Here is a 10,000-nt window from a genome sequence, read left to right on the forward strand (position 1 = left end):
TTGGTAAGGGTAGAAGAGACTGGCAAAGCTAATAGGCGTGACAGGAAAGAAATGTATATACACACATATACATACATATATATATATATATATATATATATATATATATATATATATATATATATATATATATAAATATATTTATATATATATTTATATATATATATATATATATATATATATATATATATATATATATATATATATATATATATATATATTCTTCTTAATTGTTCAGAGGCCACTTTCCTCTTGGTAAGGGTAGAAGAGACTCTTTAGCTATGGTAAGCAGCTCTTCTAGGAGAAGGACACTCCAAAATCAAACCATTGTTCTCTGGTCTTTGGTAGTGCTGTTCCCTCAGTACCATTGACTTTCACTGTCTTGGGTTAGAGTTCTCTTGCTTGAGAGTACACTCAGGCACACTATTCTATGTTATTTCTCTTCCCCATGTTTTTTTTTAAAGTTTTTATAGTTTATACATGAATGGTTTATGTTAATATTGTTACTGTTCTTAAGATATTTTAATTGTTAATACTTATCTTTTAGTTTCCTTATTTCCTTTCCTCACTGGGCAATTTTCCCTGTTGGAGCTCTCGGGCTTATAGCATCCTGCGTTTCCAACTAGGGTTGTTCTGTAACTTAGTAAATAATAATAATAATAATAAAATAATAATAATAATAATGATAATAATAATAATAATAATCATAAAGGATTTAATGGGAACAAAGGATAATTCATTGGCTTGTGGTCAGTGGCCCAAGGGGAGCTTCAATGATCTGAGGAGGTGTTCCATGACCACATATATAATGGAAAGTGGGACGCCATAAAGATGACATCGATCACTGGAAAAGCTGTCTTGGGGCCTGACTTTGGGAGACGGAGGCCAATTGGCATTGAAGAGATTGCTGAGCCTTTTTTTTTTTTTTTTTTTTTTTTTTTTTTTTTTTTTTTTTTTTTTTTTTTTTTACCATATAAGGTGGTAATTATCATAACGCGATTCGTTTAATGTGGAAATTAGAAAAGGGAAAAGAAAGCGTCGTTTTGTTTTGGATGTTCCAAAGTTCAAACTTGTAGTGATTTTTTTTTTATGTTGAGCAGGCTAATATAAATCTCTCATTATCTTGTGTAGTATTAACTCATGAACGCAGCGAGCTTAATGTGTTGTTTAGTTTTGGATGTTCAAACGTTCAAACTTGTAGTGATTTTTTTTCATGTTGAACAGGCTAATATAAATCTCTCATGATTTTGTGTAGTATTACTCATGAACGCAGCGAGCTTAATGTGGGAATTATTAATAGTAAAAAAAAGTGTCGTTTAGTTTTGGATGTTCAAAGGTTCAAACTTGCAGCGATTTTTTTTTCTATGTTGAACTGGCCGATATAAATCTTTCATTATTTTGTGTAATATTACTCATGAACGCAGCGAGCTTAATGTGGGAATTATTAAAATTAAAAGATAGTGTTGTATAATTTTGGATGTTCAAAAGTTCAAACTTGCAGTGATTTTTTTTTATGTTGAACTGGCTGATATAAATATCTCATTATTTTGTGTAGTATTACTCATGAACGCAGCGAGCTTAATATGGGAATTATGAAAAGTAAAAGAAAGTGTCGTATAATTTTGGATGTTCAAAAGTTCAAACTTGCAGCGATTTTATTTTTTTTATGTTGAACAGGCTGATATAAACCTCTTATTATTTTGTGTAGTATTACTCATGAACGCAGCGAGCTTAATGTGGGAATTATTAAAAGTAAAAGAAAGTGTCGTATAATTTTGGATGTTCAAAAGTTCAAACTTGCAGCAATTTTTTTTTTTTTATGTTGAACAGGCTGATATAAACCTCTCATTATTTTGTGTAGTATTACTCATGAACGCAGCGAGCTTAATGTGGGAATTATTAAAAGTAAAAGAAAGTGTCGTATAATTTTGGATGTTCAAAAGTTCAAACTTGCAGCAATTTTTTTTTTTATGTTGAACAGGCTGATATAAACCTCTCATTATTTTGTGTAGTATTACTCATGAACGCAGCGAGCTTAATGTGGGAATTATTAAAAGTAAAAGAATGTGTCGTATAATTTTGGATGTTCAAAAGTTCAAACTTGCAGCAATTTTTTTTTTTTTTATGTTGAACAGGCTGATATAAACCTCTCATTATTTTGTGTAGTATTACTCATGAACGCAGCGAGCTTAATGTGGGAATTATTAAAAGTAAAAGAAAGTGTCGTATAATTTTGGATGTTCAAAAGTTCAAACTTGCAGCGATTTTATTTTTTTTTTTTTTATGTTGAATTGCCTGATATGAACCTCTCATTATTTTGTGTAGTATTACTCAAGAACGCGGCGAACATAATGTGGGTATTATTAAAAGAATTTAAAGAAATTGTTGTTTAGTTTTGGATGTTATTAAGTTCAAAATTGCAGCGAGTGTTTTATGTTGAACAACCTGATATAAGTATCTCTTTATAGTTTCTAATATTACTTAGGTACGTGGTGAGATTAGTGTAGGAATTTTAAAAGAATTTAGAGAAACTGTCGTTTAATTTTGGATGTTTAAAAGTTCAAAAGTTCGAAGGTTTCTGTTGAACAGGCTGATATAAAAACCTTTATAGTTCATAGTATAACCCGTGAATGCGGCAAGCTTAATGTGCGAATTATTAAAAGAATTAAAAGAAATATTCTAGCTTTTGGGTGTTCAAAAGTTCAAACATGCAGCGAGTGTTTTTATGTTGAGCAGGCTGATATAAATCTCTCATTATTTTGTTTAGTATTACTCATGAATGCAGCGAGCCTAATGTGGAAATTATTAAGAGTAAAAGAAAGTATCGTTTAGTTTTGGATGTGCAAAAGTTGAAACTTGAATGTTTTTATGTTGAACATGGTGATACAAATCTCTCTTTATAGTTATCGTATTACTCATGAACACGGCGAGCATAATTTGGGAATTATTAAAAGAATAAAAAGATATTGTCTTTGACATTTTGATGTTCAAAAGTTCAAACTTGCAGCATTTTTTATGTTAAACTGGCTGATACAAATCTCTCTTTATAGTTATAGTATTACTCATGAACACGCTGAGCATAATGTGGGAATTATTAAAAGAATAAAAAGATATTGTCTTTGACATTTGAATGTTCAAAAGTTCAAACTTGCAGCGTTTTTTATGTTGAACTGGCTGATCTCTCTTTATAGATTCTAGTATTACTCAGGAACATGGCGAGCATAGTGTAGGCATTATTAAAACAATGAAAAAAAATTGTCTTTGACATTTGGATGTTCAAAAGTTCAAACTTGCAACGAATGCTTTTATGTTGACCAGGCTGATATAAATCTCTCTTTATAGTTTATATTGTTACTCATGAACGCGGCGAGTTTAATGTGGGAATTATTAAAATAATTAAAAGAAATTGTCTTTTACATTTGGATGTTCAAAAGTTCAAACTTGCTGCGATTTTTTTTTATGTTGAATCGGCTAACATAAGTCTCTTTATAGTTCATGTTATGAAAGATCTATTTTGATGTTATTGCTGTTCTTAAAATATTTTATATTAATTGTTCATTACTTTTCTTGTTTACTTTTTTCTTTATTTACTTTCCTCACTGGGCTCTTTTTCCTTGTTGGAGCACTTGGTTTTATAGCATCCTGCTTTTCTAACTGGGGTTGTAGCTTAGTTAATAATAACAACTGCAACAAAAATAACAACTACAACAATAATAATAATAATAATAATAATAATGATGATAATAATAATAATAATAATAATAATAATGATAATAATAATAATAATATTGGAATAACTGATGAAATTTAAACATTACAGAGGTGAGAATAGTGGCAGGACCGATAAGGTGGGGGGACGTGTTAAGGATGTATGGTGGGGAGGGAGTGAGGAGGACTTAGGAGGTGGAGGGAGTAAGGAGGATTTGGGAGGTGGAGGGAGTAAGGAGGATTTGGGAGGTGGAGGGAGTGAGGAGGACTTGGGAGGTGGAGGGAGTTAGGAGGACTTGGGAGGTGGAGGGAGTAAGGAGGATTTGGGAGGTGGAGGGAGTGAGGAGGACTTAGGAGGTGGAGGGAGTAAGGAGGATTTGGGAGGTGGAGGGAGTAAGGAGGATTTGGGAGGTGGAGGGAGTAAGGAGGATTTGGGAGGTGGAGGGATTGAGGAGGACTTGGGAGGTGGAGGAAGTAAGGATGACTTGGGAGGTGGAGGGAGTGAGGAGAACTTGGGAGGTGGAGGAAGTAAGAAGGACTTGGGAGGTGGAGGGAGGGAGGAGGACCTAGGTGGTGGAGGAAGTAAGGAGGACTTGGGAGGTGGAGGGAGTGAGGAGAACTTGTGAGGTGGAGAAAGTAAAGAGGACTTGGGAGGTGGAGGGAGTGAGGAGGACTTAGGAGGTGGAGGAAGTAAGGAGGACTTGGGAGGGGGAGGGAGTGAGGAGGACTTAGGAGGTGGAGGAAGTAAGGAGGACTTGGGAGGTAGAGGGAGTGAGGAGGACTTGGGAGGAATCTTTTAAGAGAAAGAAAATCGAGAGGGAGGCATAGAATTAGATGGCGAGATAAAGTTGAAGGCTGATATGGAGAGAAGTAGGTTGGTGAAAGAGGATGCATTTGATAGAAGGCATTGGAGAGTGCGCATCAGGCAACCGACCCCTCAATGTAAGGATAAAGGTACCCTGACACTTGCACGACTTTTTGCCACGAATTTGTCGTAGCAAGTCGTGACATTTTGTGGCACGAACTGGAAGATCAAAAAAAAAAAATTACCTCAGAATCACAGCTGACTTGTCCACATTGACACGAACTGGCACGACGAGTTCACGACGAGTTCACGCATAGTTTGCGTACTTCCCGCATCGTCCCGACGAGTTCACGAACAGTTCGCGCATAATTCACGACCCGGTCATGAAATTTTCTCGTGACCAAAATTTTGAACATTTCAAAATTCTCGTCACGACATGCCACGATGTCACGACGGGTTTACGAACACTTCACGCCAGTTCACGACTCGAAACGTGAAAATGCGTGCCACAAATTCGTGCAAGTGTCAGCCTGGCTTAACGGTGGTAAAGAAGAGTTTTGTATGGTTGATATATTACTTTTGATCCTATTTGCACTATAATTGATTTATTTTATAGTCTGCTCTATTGATTGTTGTGAACTTAGAAGAGAGTGATGCCTAAAGCGAGGCAAAGTCACTATGGTTGTTGGAATTAAAGGATAAACGAACCAACTGTCTTCTCTCCAGGCCCTATTAAGGGAAAACGCATATTTGTGGAAAAGGGGTAAACAATTATTAAATACACGTGATATATTAGTATTAAGTAACTAATTTCAGCAACTTTTCATTTTTTTGGGGGGGAAATCTTTACAGCTGTGTGGGCTCCGTTTAAGAAAATATAATTGTACTCAATCCTCAATAGCGTGTTTATTTAGATTTTTCTTTTTGTATTTAACTATTTTTTTTTATTATCATCTGAGTTTTAGTAGTTTATCTGCTTCAAAATTGATTTTTTTTTTCAGAATAATTTTTCATACAAAATCCTCTACATATTTTCATATCTTTCCAGGAATTGTTTCTTATCTTTCCAGGAATTGTTTTAAAACTTTCAGCTTGCCTGACCTCTTCTAACATGGCAAAGAAACCCTAGGCCATAAAACTTCATCTTAGCATGCTTCCTAAGAAAGGTTTTTCGTTTTAAACAAGCTGTCTCAGTTCTCCTAAGATCGGGTGACAAAGAGACCTGAGCTTTCTTTACCTCGCATTTTTTAGAGCCTTCGTTTCACCCAACTTGAATATTTCAATTGGCCCTTTTGTGTAGCCTTGAATCGCCCTTGCCTTTTCGTGTAGCTTTTAGACTGATTACGCCACTCTCTCTCTCTCTCTCTCTCTCTCTCTCTCTCTCTCTCTCTCTCTCTCTCTCTCTCTCTCTCTCTGTAGAGGAGTTCTTACCCCACCCCGTGTCTCTATCTCTCGCGAGATAAGTGTAGATACTATGTGATACCCAGCCTTGCTAGATAGCTTCAATCTTCATTTTAAGAGTGTAAGAGGTGTTTTAAACTGGACTACAACACCGTTTACTGTAAAGCAATGGATATGTAAAATTGGGTCTATTGTACGATGTATATACTATATATATATATATATATATATATATATATATATATATATATATATATATGTATATATATGTATATATATAATTTATATATATATATATATATATATATATATATATATATATATATATATATATATGTGTGTGTGTGTGTGTTTGTGTGTAAATATATCTGTATATATATATATAAATTTATATATATATATATATATATATATATATATATATATATATATATATATATATATATATATATATATTCTTTCCCTGGTGAGAGAGTGGGCGTGTACGTGTGTGTATATATATTCAAATGTTTAGCCGACATTTTTAACGGGTCACGTACACCAGTATGTATGTATGTATGTATGTATATATATATGTGTGTGTATATATATATATTATATATATATATTTATTTATTTATTTATTCATTCATTTATACCGTCATTATTATATCATAATTACCCAATTTCACGGAGTATTTAGCTACATAAATTTAACAAAGTTTGGGAAAAAATAATTATTTGATCTAGTAATTAATCAGTCATCCCCTCTATCCGAAATCATGTGATGAATTTTGGCTTCAATATTTCAAATGTATCCTTTATTTTTTTTTTTTTTTCTAATTAGGAGTTTCGTTCTGTAATTTTCTACTTTCCCGATTTTCATGAACTCCCCATTTTCTCTTTAGTTATAAGCTGCTCTTGCTTCATTACATTTATCTATTGTATGGTATATATATTTTAATTATCTCTAATACCGGAATTTAATCAATCTTTAATTCGTTTTGATATGAGAATATCACTTCTTTACGTCAATATATCCGTTTGTAAAACGGTAAATGCCTGGCAACATTTTTTCTAGGTTTTTTTTTTTACCCTTTTTTAATGCAAATTTTGAAGTATAATTAGTTTGCAGACAGATCTGGTTAGAAAAACAAGAATGTCTCAACTCGAAAACTCGCCTTTTCTGCTGTGTTCTGTGATGGGATTCGTACCAGGGGGGGCGGGGGGGGGGGGGGGATTGCTGTGGCTAAAGGTTGACTTCTGTCATAAACTTAATTCTTCCTCATCAGCCCCCCCCCCCCTATACACTTCTTTAGTATACGAAGAAATGCTCTCTCTCTCTCTCTCTCTCTCTCTCTCTCTCTCTCTCTCTCTCTCTCTCTCTCTCTCTCTCTCTCTCTCTCTCTCTCTCTAGTAGTAGTAGTAGTAGTAGTAGTAGTAGTAGTAGTAGTAGTAGTAGTAATCCCTGATATTAAATGCTAGGGTTACCTATCATTTCTATATTTCTTATGCATTATTTGCTTTCTCTTTAATGGCCGGCGGCGCCCCGATTGTTCAGCTTACAGGTATTATTATTATTATTATTATTATTATTATTATTATTATTATTATTATTATTATTATTATTTAAGCTCCATCCTTAGTTGGAAAAGCAGGGTGCTAAAAGCCGCCTACAGGGAAAAATAGCCCAGTGAGAAGGGATATGATGAAATAAATAAAAAAGATGAAAAGTAATGAACAATTGAAATAAAATATTTTAAGAAAAATAACATTAAGATATATATTGCATATATAAACTGTAAAGACTCCAAAAAATAAAAAAACAGCGGAAGAGAAATAAGATAGAATAGTTTGTCCAAGCGTACCTTCAAGTTGTAATTATTCTTTTAATCTATTTCTACGTTTGTCACTATAGTTTTAAATGAAAGGAAATTCGTCTAATCAGGTACTTCAATAAACGTTTTACCTCCTTCCATACGTAGACTTGAATGAAAGGAAATTAATCATGTACTTTAGCAGACATATTCCCTCCATACGTAGTCTTAAATGAAAGGAAATTAATCAGGTACTTCAATAGACATTTTACCTCCCTCCATACGTAGTCTTAAATGAAAGGAAATTAATCAGGTACTTCAATAAACATTTTACCTCCTTCCTTACGTAGTCTTAAATGAACGGAAATTCGTCTAAGGTACTTCAATAAAAAATTTTACCTCCTTCCATACGTAGAGTTGAATGAAAGGAAATTAATCATGTACCTTAGCAGACATTTTCCCCCCATACGTAGTAACTTCAGTTTCCCGATTGATCGATTTCAGCCTCTGTTCGGCGAGGCTGAAAAAGCCTATCTTTATAACGGCCCATACAATTCCCAATAGTCCCTCGTACTTTGGAGATTAGTATTCCCAGTATTCCTTTGTCTGGGAAGTTTTTTTTTTTTCGTTTCCTAGTTACTATAAGGATTTGGATTTCCCTATTTCTTGCTATGTCGTCTTCGTCTTCAGATATGAAGATTTCACGTAAGATTATATGTTTTCCCTCCTTCATACTTCTTCTTCTTCTTCTTCTTCTTCTTCTTCTTCTTCTTCTTCTTCTTGTTCTTCTTCTTCTTCTTATTATTATTTTTATTATTATTATTGTTATTATTATTATTTATTTATTTATTATTATTATTATTATTATTATTATTATTATTATTTATTATTATTATTGTTATTATTATTATTTGTTATTATTATTATTATTATTATTATTATTATTATTATTATTATTATTATTATTATTAGCTAAGCTACGTCCTTAGTTGGAAAAGTAGGATGCTAAAAGCTGCCTGGAAGAAAAAATAGCCCAATGAAAAAAGGATATAAGGAAATAAATAAACCATAAGAGAGGTAATGAAAAATTAAAATAAAATATTTTAAGAAGAGTAACAACATTGAAATATATCTGTCATATAAAAACTGTAAAAACTCTAAAAATGCACTATTATTATTATTATTAATTATTATTATTATCATTATTATTATTATTGTTATTATTATTATTATTATTATTAGCTAAGCTACAACCCTCGTTGGAAAAGCAGGATGCTAAAAGCCCAAGGGCTCCAACAGGAATAAATAGTCCAGTCAGGAAAGGAAAAGATGAAATATAATTATAAACTACAAGATAAGTAATGAATAGTTAATGTAAAATATTTTAAGAACATTGACAACATTAAAAGGGATCTTTCATATGTAAACTATAAAGACAAACATGTCAGCCTGTTCAACATAAAAACAATCGCAATAGGATTGAACTTCTGAACAGTAAGACAGAGATTGTTTGAAAAAGATACTTCTATTATTTCTAAAATGAATTAGGAAATTAAAATTGATCATTTGAGATGACATGTTCTGATATCATATATGATGCCTCTTAATAGGTCTCTCTGGTTTCCTGCTTGTAATAAGGAAGATAGGACTTCCTTAGTCATTCTCTAATAAAGTGTGAAGATTGGTGATTTTCTTGGCAAAGCTGTCAATTTACATTTTTAGTTTTCCACTCCTCCCTCCAACTATAGTCCATTTCTTTTAGCGATGCATATTTGCATCGACTCGCGGCAGTGCCCTTTTAGCTCGAAAAAGTTTCCTGATCGCTGATTGGTTAGAATTATCATGTCCAACCAATCAGCGATCCGGAGACTTTTCCGAGCTAAAAGGGCATCGCTGCGAGTCGATGCAAATATGCATCGCTAAAAGAAATGGACTATAGTGGGGATAGTCGAGACCTTTCTTGCTCAATTTGTCCCTCTGTCAGTCTAAACAACTACTGTACACTTCCTTCTTATTCTACAGTTAGGGTTGTGGTCGGCGATGTGGTAACGTCCCTGACTGGTGACCGCCAGAATGGGGTTCGAGTCCCGCTCAAACTCGTTAGTTTCTTTGGTCGCTGCAACCTTACCATCCATGTAAGCTGAGGATGGTGTGTTGGAGGGAACCTGTAGGTCTATCTGCTGAGTCATCAGAAGCCATTGCTTGGCCCTCCTTGGTCCTAGCTTGTGTGGAGAGGGGTCTTTGGCGCTGATCATATGTATATATGGTTAGTCTCTAGGGCATTGTACTG

At 33.6% G+C, this 10,000-nt stretch overlaps 1 protein-coding gene across 1 annotated transcript; it reads right to left on the reverse strand.

Annotated features, from left to right (window-relative positions):
• Positions 1 to 3,994: 3,994 nt before the first annotated feature.
• Positions 3,995 to 4,848, reverse strand: LOC137644630 (uncharacterized). Its single transcript, XM_068377583.1, has 2 exons — positions 4,840 to 4,848; positions 3,995 to 4,501 (listed from the first exon to the last, which is right to left on the reverse strand). Exons 1-2 carry the CDS (start codon positions 4,846 to 4,848, stop codon positions 3,995 to 3,997), a joined length of 516 nt encoding a protein of 171 aa, XP_068233684.1.
• Between the last annotated feature and the right edge of the window lie 5,152 nt (positions 4,849 to 10,000).

Source organism: Palaemon carinicauda, chromosome 7 (genome assembly GCF_036898095.1).
Source record: "Palaemon carinicauda isolate YSFRI2023 chromosome 7, ASM3689809v2, whole genome shotgun sequence".
Lineage (NCBI taxonomy): Eukaryota > Metazoa > Arthropoda > Malacostraca > Decapoda > Palaemonidae > Palaemon > Palaemon carinicauda.